This window comes from Lytechinus variegatus, chromosome 12 (genome assembly GCF_018143015.1).
Source record: "Lytechinus variegatus isolate NC3 chromosome 12, Lvar_3.0, whole genome shotgun sequence".
Taxonomy (NCBI): Eukaryota; Metazoa; Echinodermata; class Echinoidea; order Temnopleuroida; family Toxopneustidae; genus Lytechinus; species Lytechinus variegatus.
In genome coordinates, this window is record NC_054751.1 from 32,379,253 (window position 1) to 32,394,429 (window position 15,177).

Below are 15,177 nucleotides of genomic sequence, written 5' to 3' on the forward strand. Positions count from 1 at the left end.
CCTATTAATAAGGCCCAAGCGTAAATGATATAAACACAGTAATGATTATGGGAATGGATGAATGGATATATGGATGAATGGATGGATGATGATGATGATGATAAAGATGAAGATGATGATGAAGATGATGATGATAATGATGATGGTGGTGATGATGATGATGATGATAATGATGATGATGATGATTATGATAATGATGATGATGATGATAATGATGATGATGATGATGATGATGATGATGATGAAGATGATGATGATGACGATGATGATAATGATCGTGGTGGTGATGATGATGACGATGATGATGATAATGATGATAATGATAATGATGATAATGATGATAATGATGATGGTGGTGATGATGATGATCATGATGATAATGATGATCATGATGGTCATGATGATGATGATGGTGATAATGATCATGATAATGATGATCACTGATGATGATGATCATGATCATCATCGTGATCATGATGATGATGGTCGTGGTGATGATGATATTGATCATGATGATGATGATGATGATGGCGATGATGGTGATGATGATGGTAAAAATGGCAATGAAATTCTGCTTCTGATGGAAAAGCCAAATGAGCATGCAAATAATTATGATGGTGATGGCGGTGATAATATTTTGTTAATGATGACGATACTGATGTTCTCGAACTTATGATCTCGATAGTGATGATGACGAGAAACATAATAGAAATAAAGATTATCACGATGAGGTGACGTTGAATCGACAATTAATAGTGACAACATCAGAGTACTAGTAAAATACAAATTGGTCATGCCACTATTTTCTGCTTATTCCTAAGAAGCTTAAGAATCGAAAATTATAATCTAAGATTTATTCATTTTCCGTTCACAAAGCACAACAAAATCAAACAATACATAGTCAAATTTAAAGTACAACATCAATCGAAATAAGGTATAAACAATCAGAACTAATGCAAACTAAAGTAACTTTGACTATAATAACTATATAAAACAGAACGGAGGGGCTTGCCAAGAAAAGCGAAGCTTGTATGGGAGGCAAGACTTAGTTTCAATACGTATATTACAAAACTATAGTATAAAGGAGAGACGGAATACAGTTTAAAAGGAGGCTATACAAAATATCGAAGGTAACAACGAAAGAGTGAACCAAATTAGAATAAATTATAATAACAATAATAAACAAAATAACAACATGGTTACAATAATTGTGATTATGAGGGAGGAACAGAGAGGCAAATGTAGGGAGAGAGGGGGGTGCAGGTACAATTATTGGAGGTGCAAAGAGGAGCATGGCAGGTGCGGAAACAGGTCGGCAGGCAAGTTGTAAGCTGGGAGGTAAAAAAATATATATATATATTATTATTTTAATGATGATGATGACGACGACAATGATGATTATGATGTTGATAATGGTGACGATAATGGCGGTGATGATGCTGGCTTGGGGATGATATCATACCGAAGCTGATCTGATGATGATCGAAATGTAAAATATCGACACGCCCTCACCGGCCACCAACAGTAAACGTCAACAAACAGTGACACGATCAGTGGAAAAGTCTTGGTGAAAACACTACTTTTTATGTCCAAGTTGATCCAGTTTTCAGATTGTAGAGTTACAAGGAGAACTTCTAAGAGGTTGAATATTAATATGATCCATTTCCTATTTATCAGAGAAACCGCAGCTTTATAGGTGAAGGAGATTCGTTTCTTGTAAGGACGTTCACGTAATCCTGCGGTTTGGTAAGATCGCCTTCCCCGATAGGGCCCCGCCTTCCTTTTGCCGTCTTTACGTACGTAGAATGAACGTAAATGATGACTTGTTCGTTCGTGAGCTCACTGACGTGACACTGCACATCACTGCCACAGCCTGTGTGACACTCGTGGCATTAGATTGGAAGTAGATATGTGTGCGACATACTTGTGAGGATTGATTAGGAAAATTTGACAAGGACATTGATTTTGATTTTGTAATTATTTGAAGTAAGAAGACTAACTGAATTTCGTCAATGACAATGCCAATTTCAGCTTCTCCATTATAAAAATAAATATTGGCATTATTCGATTCAATTGTGATTTTGTGATCATCGTTGTCTTCGACTTGGCCGGACGTGGGTGTGGATGTTGGATCATTTATTAGACGTTGAGCGGCAGAATAGAGAATTCGATCAAGGATACTGAAAAAAAGAAGAAGACTGCATAGATCTACTTGGTTTGTCACAACAATTAACAGACTGATACGTATTACCGCTAATGATTTACTAAACAATATTGTTTACAAAAGGATTTAACAAAATGGCTTTTCATTTCAGGACGTTTCAATATTTTGCTATAGATCTAGTGTTTATTATTATGATTAGCAATTCTATAGTCTGTTGTCTTGGTGAAATTTCATCATTGAATGCGTTGGTTAGAGGGAATGGTGTAATCGTAGGGGAGGGAGGAGGGATTGAAATCATACAGGGTACACCTGGAACTGTGATACTCGTTGGAAGCCATTTCGATGACCATACCATGGTTTGGTTAACTAGAGAAGAAGCTGTCCGGGGAACGGTCTGTGATGAATCTTTCCAGCGAGAAGACACTGTTCCTGTTGATGAAGTGAGTGGTGGTAGCAATACTACTGGTGATACAAGCTTGTTGCATACAGGAAGCATAGATATTACATTGGATGGAGTGGATACTGTTTACTACATATGCCTTCAGCAGTCTGATGGGAAATGGTTACATCAAGGTACGGATCAGTGGTTGACGATTCTAACGACAGCTGCCCCGAAGCGATTGCTACCACTATGGCTCCAGATCATTTTCATTGTGATCCTGCTCACTTTATCTGGGTTGTTCAGTGGTCTGAACCTTGGTCTGATGGCACTTGATCCTGTGGAACTTCAGATTCTACAGAATGCTGGATCCAGAAAAGAGAAGAAGTATGCAAAGCTTATCACTCCAATCCGGAAGATGGGCAACTATCTCTTATGTTCGTTGCTTCTGGGTAATGTCCTTGTCAACACCACTCTAACTGTTCTGCTTGATGATCTTTCATCAGGGATCTGGGCAGTCCTGGGTGCAACAGCAGGCATTGTTATATTTGGTGAGATTATTCCTCAAGCGATATGTTCCCGACATGGCTTAGCTGTTGGCGCAAATACCATCTACCTAACTCGCTTCTTCATGGTATTAACTTTCATCGTTTCATATCCGATCAGTAAAATCCTAGACCTGATCTTGGGAAAGGAGATTGGTGCTGTATATGATCGAGTTCGCTTATTAGAACTGCTGCGAGTGACAGACGAATACAATGATCTTGCAAAAGAAGAGGTGAACATCATTTCCGGCGCTTTAGAGCTCAGAAAGAAATGTGTGAAGGATGTGATGACTCCACTTGATGACTGCTTTATGCTGGATGAAGAAGCCATATTGGACTTCAATACTGTGACAGCCATCATGCATAAAGGCTTCACTAGGATACCTGTCTATAGTGGAACGAGGGATAACATCATTGCCATTCTGTTTGTCAAAGACCTAGCCTTTGTAGATCCTGATGACTGCACACCTCTCAAAACTGTGATTAAGTTCTACCAGCATCCCATAAACTTTGTTTTTGAAGACACAACTCTAGATCTCATGCTCCAAGAATTTAAGAAAGGTTGGTATAGAATGATTAAGATTTTTTAGGCAACTTACCCAAGTCTTTGCTCTAAAATCTTTTAGCAGGAATCTCGCTATGAAGGCTCTAGATGCGTCATTTCAGAGCTGAAATCCCACATCCCCCATTGTTTCAATGGGAAGAATGGTAATGAGAGCATGTGGGATTCCTGTGTGAAAGAAGTGGCCCTAAGTTTTGGTAAGGTGTCTTGAAAAGGGGACCATTGTCAGATATCATCAACCATGCATGCCATGGTATTGTCAACAGTAGGAATTTGCTTGACTTGATCTGTTAGAAACAGAAATGTCAAATGATATCAAATGAGATACATGTACTGTACATTTTAACCTCATTTGCAGTTCACTTCTTGCTCAAGATGTAGCTAAATTCTTTTTTTTTGTTTGAAGACAGGGAATCCTCAGTAATCCTTTTTTATGTTCAGGGGAATAGTATTGAAACCAGAATGGTAAAAGTTTGAAAAAAATCTGAGTGACCAGGAAATGAATATTAAGATAGATACTTAATCTTTCATTTTTAGAGCTACATGTACGCTCGGCTCCTTTTAAACTCTGTTATTTTTAGGGCATTTACTCAATCAATTGTGATTATTTTATTCTTATATGCTGAAGCAGACATTTTCTATTTTGAAGAAAGATAAATGTTTTAAATGGGATCACTAGAAAATCAAATTGGCAATTTGAAGAGTGCATGTCCATATGTAGGCCTACATGTAGACTGACTAACAGATGGTCCAACAGACCAGTAGTTGACCAGTTTTACCTTTTGATAGTCCAACCTCAAATTTCATTATCAAATTAATATTATCCCATTCAAAATATTTGAAATGCAATATGATGGTTTACTGGTCATGTCTGGTTAGCAAAGTTGGCCAGACTATGAAAAATTCACTGACTGGGTAGATATTTTACTTGTCTTTGACCATCTGACCAGTGTCGATATTGAGCACTTGGTATTAAAAGACTTAATACAGACATTGGATGTTGCATTGTACATACATGTAGTTTGGAATTAGTTGTATTGGAAACTGTACTGGATCCCAAAGCAAATAGTGCTAATACAGTTATGAATCTATTAATAATTGTCATGATGTAATGCTTGATGAATTATAGAATATAATTGTAGTGATGAATGTACAAAGCAGGGAGGGTCCTGAGGGATATGATTTGTAATCTTATTTTATTTCTACTGTATGTACAATAACATACTTGTGTATGTCTTACTGTTCATTACATGTAGGCTTTTGACTTTGTGAGATCACTATGAAGTTTCCAGAGCTTTGATTTCTGAGCCAAGAAACCATAATGTTCTCTTCCTTATAAGATTAGAGTGGGAACAAAGAGATTTCAAAATGGCTGTCTGTGAAGCAAATGACATGTCACAGATGATGTGATCTTGTGTCAGTTGACGTCACTAGGCAGTTGACAAGTCAAGAAAAAGGGAAACCTGTGTAGGCCAGGGAGACATGGAACCTGGTCTAATAATAGACAGACCTCCCTGTTTGATTTTTAAAACATTTGTTTTATTGCCATGGTTTCTGATTAATTTATTGTTGCAGGCTTGACTATATTTTTATGAAATGATATTTGAAATGTACATTAAATGAACCTGAACCTCAATGTTATTGTGAGGAAAATCAATGGTTCTGAGGTTTTATTTTGATATCAAGGCTTTGATTGAATCTGACTTAAATATCTTGAATTTATCTAAAAATATAGAGAAGGTCTCAGAAAACATACATTTCTAATGTATGTACAAAAGAGTAACTGCATTTATTATTTTATTGAAAAAAAATGGGGTTTTTTTTAATTACATTTTTCAATGTTGATTATGTAGTCACAATGGATATTTGTTTGGAATTTCTCTTCTGTAGCTGTAGGCCACTAATTATTTTTTTCCTTGATCTTTGATGATTCTATCCTACCTGTAGGTCAAGCCCACATGGCGATAGTAAACCAGGTGAACAGTGAAGGAGAAGGAGACCCATTCTATGAAGTGCTGGGATTGGTTACTTTGGAAGATGTCATAGAAGAAATTATCCAATCAGAGATTGTGGATGAGACAGATATTTATTGTGAGTATTGCTTTCAATTCATTTATTTGTCCATCTTTAATATTGGCATATAAATCTAAAATGTCCTGAAGGTACTTTATGTTTCACTGTCCAGGGGCCAGAGCACCTTTTCTTGAAACTTTTCACCTATGATGTCATTGTTTACTGTTTGGTTTCCATGGCAATATAGCCTAGTGATTCTCAGCCTTTTAATGCCAATTGCTTTGAACTAAAACTGTTTGAGCTCACAGCTTTTTACATATCAGTTCAATGTGTTTTCTTCTCATAAACTAGAAATCTCTTCTCTAAGTTTGTTTTATAAACTTTTCTTCTGTTTCCATTTTCATCAAATGCATGTACATGTACATGGTGCATGTTTATCATTCAGGTTTTTATGCTTTAAGAATATAAATACTTTGTATGTAAAGCTGAAGAGAAAAAATATGTGCAACTTGATAGCTACATATTATCCTCTCCTCAGCATTCACTTGATTTGTCTTTTTTTATAGAAATCACTTTTCTGTTAATAAGTATTTGGAGCTTCATAAAAATGTTTACACTTGCAAATTACTATTTTTGCAGTTAGCTCACCTACATGTACATGTAAATACGGGTATGTGATTTTTCTTTTTAGATCACTCTATTTGCAAATCTGCACATCCATGTAAAAGGAATAGAACATACGCCCAGGATACTTCCCTTTAAAACAAGAAAATGCAGGGCAATAGAATTCAATACAGAAATGATTAAGAGAGAGAAAACAATTTTTTTTGGGGGGAAAAAAAACTATTGCATGGTATTGGCAGACTGTAATTGTGAAAATCAACCAATTACAAAATACTATTCAACATAGCGAGACCCATGTCTACTTAAATGTGTAAGTTCCGTACAGTGGAATTGACCGTGGCAATGTCCAGATCTTTGACCCCATCCTCTATGGCCCATGTCAATCAGGTTATTGAAGTGCTCAAGTGAAAGCGAAAACCAAACAAAATGCAATAAACATGAAGAGTGCACATGTACATTCCCCATCCCCCTGCCAAGTTCAAACCCCTCTCATATTGTTGGAGATGGTATGGCACATGTGAAATTGAATTAGGCCTCAAAACATTGGCATCGTCCGGGGAAAAGTGACAATTAGTATTCACTGATTTACACTGATGAATTTGACTGCCTGTTCAGAATCCATACACATTTACGTCATAGAGGTCATTATTCATACATGTATGCACATTTTTTGAAAGAAAATTAAGGCTTCAGATCTGTATGCATACATGTATGTGCAGGTACATGTTCATGTACATACAGTCACTCACAATCACATGAGATGCAGAGTCAGGCCTGCAATTTGTACCCATGGTTAGTACATGTCTGCATGTGTTTTCCAGCTAGTTTGGGTTATTTTCTATAATTTGGGGACTAATTTGTCCTCATATTTTTCACGCTGACCATTATAATGCTCATTATCAAAGGGGGAATTCACCCGGACAAAGTTGGTTTTAAGCAGAAGAATCAAAGAAAAATGTCTGTCAAGAATGATGAATTTTTCAAGTTTTGATTTTGTGTCATCACAGACAAGCAGCTTTTCTATTGTGATATATGGTCGCATTTCATAAGTTGGGTATGCAAAAAGGGTGGCGTATGAACAATTTTCCACACTGTGCCATGGATAAATTGTTGCTACATCACAGCATCTTGACCAAATTTATTGAGTAATATCTCATTTTGAAGCTAGAACTATAGGCTAAATATATTACTATGAATTAGATCAATACAATATAGCACATTAAGTTTGAAGTAACAGGGGTGGTGGAGCCGGTGGATGCGGAGCCGGTGGATGCGGTAAATGATAAAATATTAATTAAACCTAATTAACAACTTACTATAATCTGTAATATGACTGTTATCCTCATATTTCTGGGTGTTTTAAAGCAGGGAACAACTAAATGTCATAAAAATTTGACAATTTTGAAAATATGCAGCAATTGAATACATGTGTATGTCAGCTCTGATCTGCAACCTAATCAATTAGTAAACCGGAGAGATTTGGTTAATTATCTAATTTGTAATCTCAATTTTTAGCACAAATGTTGTGTATCATTGCAACAAACATTTCTACCCATGATGTTGTTGTTTTGCCAAGCATATAAATACAGTGACAGGTATTTTGGGGGCAAAAATGTGAAATTCAATACTGTTAATTAATTAGTATAATTAAAATTTTCATTTATACTGTTATAAATACTGTTAATTAATTTATACTGTAATAAATACTGTTAATTAATTAGTATAATTAAAATGTTTATTTATACTGTTATAAATACTGTTAATTAATTCATACTGTAATAAATACTGTTAATTAATTAGTATAATTAAAAGTATAAATACAATTTATTAGTATAGGCATACAATAATAGATAATTATTCAATTTTTTGTACAGATTTAATTATTGATGTTTCAAGATTATAACTGCAATTTACATGTACTAGGGTGATCCGATGTTGCATTAACTTTTGACACCATTTTATGTGCAGCAGGTCCAATTTGAGAAAAACACATTTCAAAATTCACATTTACATTGATGTCTATGTAATAATTAGCTGTTAATTAGTCATTTTAAGGAGAAATAAAGGTAGTCGAGACTTAAAACTTTTTCATTATTTAGAGAATGGTAATAGCTATAACATATAAAAAAATAAAATTTTTGACCATTTTTACCCTGTTCGCGAAATTGGACCACCTTATGACATGCGACCATATGTTTTTATACATGGAATTTCCAAATGCATAATTGAAAAATAATTAAAAATTGTTGTATTTTTTAGGTGAATAGATCAATAGGCACATCATTTCATACCCCCTTCTACTTAGAAAAGTATTTGTATTTATCATGTCTTGTTAGAAACACGCAATTTGCAGGATTTGATAAATGTACATCAATGTGACATCACGTTGAAAATTTTAAAATTCATACATGTAACTCTCTTTATTAAAAGACATGGATTTTCATCAAACTTTCACCAATATTTTTTCTAGTTTTAATTTTATTAAAACCAACTTGGTTCTTGATGAACTTCCCCTTAAAGCCTTTCAGACTTTCATATCTAATCCTAATATGACCATTACCTAATTGCCATTTTATCCTGCATGATTTTAGAATCCCGAGTTACAACATTTTTACATACCTTACTAGTAGTGTAAAAGCTCTGACACAGGGTTCATTCAGATCAGGGAAATTCTGGAAAGTCAGGGAATTGTCCATTTCTTCCGGAAGTCAAGGGATTTTTTTTTTACAAGATATTCTTTAAATTAAGAATAGTTTTTGAGTCATCCACCCTTGGTCACTACAGTCATTGGAGAGTCAAGGGATTTTTTTTTCAAGATATAATTTAAAATTTAAATTCAAACTAGCATTTGAATCATTACATGTATCTGCTCTTGGTCATTCAGTGCCTGTTGAATCACACCACATACATGTAGTAATGTTACCAGCTGATGACCCAAACAAAGATAGAGTACTTTTAGAAACGTACATCGACATAGATGACTGGTACGAGATGATGTCATTTTTTGCCCTGCCATATGCCTCAGGTCCTCACACACGTCCACTATCAGAATCGAGAACCTTGCCACATCCATTTTGCGTTTTTCTTGAATCATAGTTGACGTGCACGTGAGTGACGTCATTTTAATCGCTCAAGCTCAGCATGAAGATCAACCTTTCCGTTGTAAACGGAATGTAAGTTGTATGGTGCATTATTTTCATCATAGTTGAAATTGCTTTCTGATCTCCAAAATATATATATCGATATATACATGTATCGTAACTCGCTTAAAAAGGAATCAAAGCAAGTGAAAGGGCAAGTGTGCACAAGTTGCACCTTCGTATCACCCGACCGGGTTTTAGTGTGAGGACACAACCGTTCTTCTGGAAGCAATCTTCTCGTATTTTGACTGCGCTACTCCACACACTGTACAGTATGTGGAATGCTCACGCTGCGGTTTCAAATTTTGTGCGAAACATGTCCCCCTCTGAGAGTGTTCCCATAGTAACAAGACTGATTTATGTGAAGTGGTTTTGAAAACCACTTTCAGGTGATCAAATTGGAACACTAACAAAGTGATATTCCAAGCTGGTTTCCTGAACAGATTTCCAGTAAACTAGCTTTCATCTCAAAAAGAAAATGATTGGAGGCCTTTATCTGTTTGCCCCGTCTAATTCCAGGAAACGTTTTTATACTTTCCAACTCCTGGTCTGAACATGTACATGTAAGTAAGTAGTGTATTCAAGAAAGTGGAGGGATGGAACAGATAAATTTAGATCCACGGTTTTTATTCTCTTCAAACAATGGATTTGACCTTTTTATAGAAGAATAGTATTTTCTTGCCAAGTGTATATTGAAATTGAAGGAGACGCCGAAAGAAAAGAAAAACGAAGGAAACATGAGTTGATATTTTCCTGACCTGTGATTATGACAGTACTTATTGAAATTGTTATGTTTATACAGTATGTACACCATGGACCCCACGATACAGTGTAAATGCAATGTGGATTTTTCTTGTCAATATAAACTACATTTTTACAGTGCATGTGTAAGGATGTGCACATCCTTATTTAACACCCTTTCTCACTAATTAGGTCAATAAATATTTCATTTCCTTCAATCCTTTTTCCTGCATAGGACAGTGAATCACTTCCATACTTGTTTTGTTTCATAAAGATGGCTGCAATCTCTGGATTACCTTCAAGAGGCTCAAGGGGAGTTTTTCATGGAAAGTTTCTTCAGTGATTTTCTCTTGGCCAATCAGATACAAGGATTTATTGCTGGTAAAAATCACAGCCAGAGCTTTCATGAAATGCTCCCCTGTTTGATCTTGAATCTTTTTATGGAATGCATACAGCAATATGACGTTGATCTTTTTGGCCTTTAAAACATGGAGCAAGATACATCAATGTAAAATTCCATGTTCACACTGCACTCAATGATATTAAAAAGAAATTGGTAAATATTCAGTGGAAATTTAGCAATACTTGTTACACTTGTTGTACTTGCCTGATCTAAAATACGAACCACTTTAAAGGTATTCTTCCCTCTTGAAAGCCAACGAAAAGAAATATTATTTAATGAATATCGTTAAAATCAGACATTTGAAAGTTTTTTAAATATCATAAACCTGTGGAACACCAAGTGCAAACTATGAGAGTTCATGTTGTCCGAAAGTCTATTTGAGTTGTTACTCTTAAGTTTAAACTTGAATCATTAAAACCATGTTTACATTATACATGTACAAGAGGCGTTTAAAGCTTGTGTATAGTTTTGGTAAATCCACCAAAATGCACCTATCACTATTCCAATTCATTGCTAGCTAATATGAATGGATATGCCCTATAACAGTTATGATGTGGAGGATATGAAATGAAAATGTGTTTTACAGGATAAATTGTGCGATCTTACATGGAAATTTAACTTGATCGGGTCACCCGATCAAATTAAAATATCTGTGTGTTTTTGTCTTTCAATTAGATCCTATTCCAAATCATGGAATGGGCTGAAACTTTCAAGATATGTTCTTTGTCTGTAACTTTTGGATATCTAATCACTAAATTTATAAGATAAGTGCTTGAATGCCCATTTTTTAATTTAAAACAAGCATCGCCGAGAGAGGGCGCTATATATCCAAGATTTTAATATTTGAAATTTTCTCAGAGAAGTGCAGTTGGAAAAATATCTAACGGTCTCTACGCTTCAGTAAGACTGTCATATTAGATGATATTCGATTATCAATCACATTATTGACCCTTTACCAAAGCTATACACAGGCTTTAAGAAAAAGAAAGTACTATTTTGCCAAAAATAGTACTCTTTAACTTTATGTAGGCCTACCAGAGGGGAACAAGAAAAAATTTGTCATGAAGATAAAACGGGAATACAGTATAACGAATGTATTTAGAGCAGGATATTTGGCCCCTGTGGTGTTTTTAAGTTATGTTCGATTTTAAAAGCCTTAAAACCAATCTCACCTTTCACTGCTGTTGTGTGTAGTGATAGGTTTATTAGGAGAAATAAAGAGGGGATTGGGTTGGATTAGAGACAATGTCAATTTCAAGTTAGGATTTGTGGTTGGATTGGTGAGGGGTGTGGTTCAAGGTTATATTTTATGAGGAGATTCCCTTATGAAAATTGACTTTGAAGAACTTTATACTTCTTTATTTAGCTCATATTGAATAGTTATGTTTTATATTGTCTCCCCCCTTTTTTTATGCTTTCAAAATTTTAAGCAAAGTTTTTCTTATTGTAAGTTCACCTTCAATATTGAGTACCCAAATGTGTTGTCATACATGTATTTGACTGAAAGCAGATGTTGTAGGCATACATTGGGCTTGCAATCCCAATTACATCTAGCTTCGGCTTTGTGAATAGTCCCGGGGGGGGGGGGGCCACTTCCATTCACGAGTGGATACCATGCGCGACCATGGGGTCTCGAAAAGCACCCTAAACACGTAATTTCCATATTATGAAAATGCACCCCTTAAACAAATATTGGCGTGTGAAACCCTACCCTTAACGAGTATTGGAAACAAAACGATACTCTTGGCAAATGTTCCCTGAAATGAACCCCTAAACAAGTACAGGAATGTTTTATTATTACGAGTCCTTCGGTCGTCGGCTTTACCTTATTTGGTTTAGTACGACCCCACCTTCTACACCTCGCGCAAATCGGACTCTAAACACGAAGTGTTGAGGCAAAAAGGACATCCTTTATAAAACATTTTAATTTTGTTTTATCATCCCCGCAAATTCGACCCTAAACACGTAATTTTCCTAGCGAAATAGATACCCTTTTTCAGTATTTTTGACACCCTTATCACGTTACGTACGTAACGTGCCCTATCGTGAAAAAGACATCTTTTTTACGTGTTTTTTTGGTTGCGCATGGTATCCACTCCTCAATGTAAGTGCCCCCCCCCTCCCCCCCCCCCCCCGGTGAATAGTAGAGTTAGATTTGGGACTTGTGGTGGACTTCTGCAGATTTTATCATATTTTTACCAAAGGTGTCATTTTTCCTGTTTAAATGACCTCCCCCCTCTCTCTCTCCCTCTTTCTCTTTGGATTAAATTGTGCTATCCTTTATTTGTCAATAATCCAATAGGCCTAGTTATGGTTAAAATGTACAAAACATGAATGTATATACATGTAGTCACTGTATCACCTGCAGGCACAAACATCAATTGAAAGTGGTACCAGGCATGTATTTGATTAAAAAAAGTGAAAATCTAGAAATCTTTATGTACATGTATTCACTCATTACCATTTAATTGTATTCAGACCTTCATTTTTGAGGAGCGCGATTGCGCTGGCGCTGCTCCCTATCATACGCTTCTTTAAAAAAATGCTAAAATTTCACATTTTACATCTTTAAAACCATGAAATGGCCATCTATTTTCCATGATTCCTTGAAATTATTTTGATTTAGTTGAAAACTATCAGAAAAATGAAGAATATTCACCTCTTTCCCGACTCTGATTTGATTTTGTACTCGGTAAATATTGTAGTCCCATATGTAGATTTTCATGGTAACACCATTGAAGTCTCAAGGAATTATGGAAAATAGATTGCCCTTTCAAAATGCGAAATTTAAGCTTTTTTTTAATTTTTTAAAATTTTATTTATTTTTTTATGTTTTTAAGCAGGAGCGTGAAATTTTGTAAACGTATTGACCCAGGCCTAGTTTCACCACAGCTATTGCATATATGATGTTACGAAAAATCTACAATTTATCATACATGTATTGTAATGTACTATCATACATGTAATTGATTTGAGCTCCTCAAGGAGAGCGATTCTGAGGAGCTCAATTGAGCTCCTCAAAAAAATAAGGAGAGCGATTTATTGAGCTCCACGAAATTATAAACGTGAAGGACTATGTATTATCTAGAAAGTGCTTCATCAACATTTGTCATATCTAACAAGTTGTCAGATCTGACAACTTTCCTTGGCTTTAATTGGCTGAGAATCACAGCTGTATTCCTCTACTAATATGGTACCCAATACTATAGAATATTTCAGACAGAATACTCTGCTATGTGGTGCCAAATTACAATGTTTGTCATAAGTACATATTCCCTTTGCTTTATTACAATTATTGTTTTTTTATTTGTTATATAATATGAATATTTTCCTTTTGTGTCTTTTTCTGAATGTGCAGTGGATAACAAGACAAAGCAGATTGTTGGTCATACTAACAAACGTGACTACTCCATCTTTGCTCAGCAAGGGGAGGTTGGCCGGCCTAAGATCACTCCTCAGCTATCTCTGGCTACATTCCAGTTCCTCTCTACATGTAAGTTGTTTCATCTTTTCTCTTCAGACCTATTATTTCCCAGGTTGCTTTTCAAAGGAGACTCACGTAGTCACACCAGAGTCTCATAAAATAAAAACATGTGTTTCTTGAATTGTCTTAAAAGACAAAAATACATATGCTACAGATATTATTGCAAAAAGACTTGCAATTGATATTGGTTGCAAATTTTAATTGTTGAAGTTTCAATTGATTTGATAATGGATTTCATAAGTACAGCAATTTTGTTTATATCTTGCAATTTTCATCTAGTAAATCAAGAAAAGTAATCAATTACAAATTCAGAGTTGATTGCAGGATTAACATAAATGATGCAATTTTAGAAATTAAGATCAATTGCAAATTTGTAGTTGAGTGTATGCCTTAAAATTTCTACTGGCATCTTCAGCCATAATTGCAAATGGAACGATAGATGTTTCGAGCTCCTTGGAGTAGCATAGACATCAGTTTGTATGAAGGGAGGGGAGGGGGGGGGTAAATGCTGTCATGAGATCAGGAATGAACACATGAAAACCGCATGACCAGGGACAGCTACTTAAAGAGAAGAAGGATGTTCCAATTAATTTTCATTTAAACAACACACCGAACAGCAGAGAATCTCTCTGTATAAAACCTGTTGGTCTCCCTCAAGGATGATGGAATTAAAAATAATGATGTGTCACTACGTAGGATGAATTAGTCATTGTTATTCAGGAGATATTAAAGTGCAACTCAATAGAATTCTGGCTGAATAACAATGGAGGCTGAGTGATTATACATGGGAGAGAGTGGCGCATCGGGAATATTGTTAAACATGAAAATAAAAGCAAGCTCTCAATTTTTCCCCAGGCAAGTCTCGATCTTCATGCAAATAGCAGGGAATTGTTTAGTCTGGTTTGTACATCCAGGGAGATAGATGCATATATAGCAAATATATTACTACCTTATAGGTGCATGCATTATTTGATTTTGAGTCAGTTTATCGTTTTGCTTTGAAGTATTGTAGTACGTTTGTTCAGTCTTTTTTACGAAAGATCAATAGATTGAAGGTCGATATTATTACATTATGATAAACAATATGCATTTACAATCATGTATTTCAAAATTTGTGTACAT

At 35.3% G+C, this 15,177-nt stretch overlaps 1 protein-coding gene across 1 annotated transcript in view; it reads left to right on the forward strand.

Annotated features, from left to right (window-relative positions):
- Window positions 1-1,514: 1,514 nt before the first annotated feature.
- Window positions 1,515-15,177, forward strand: part of LOC121425519 (metal transporter CNNM2-like) — a 29,693-nt gene continuing 16,030 nt past the window's right edge. Inside the window, exons 1-4 of the mRNA XM_041621596.1 lie at window positions 1,515-1,567; window positions 1,678-3,649; window positions 5,598-5,741; window positions 13,930-14,064. Of these exons, the coding sequence (XP_041477530.1) occupies window positions 2,299-3,649; window positions 5,598-5,741; window positions 13,930-14,064 (1,630 nt within the window). The 5' untranslated portion in view covers window positions 1,515-1,567; window positions 1,678-2,298. The remainder of the gene's footprint in view (window positions 1,568-1,677; window positions 3,650-5,597; window positions 5,742-13,929; window positions 14,065-15,177) is intronic.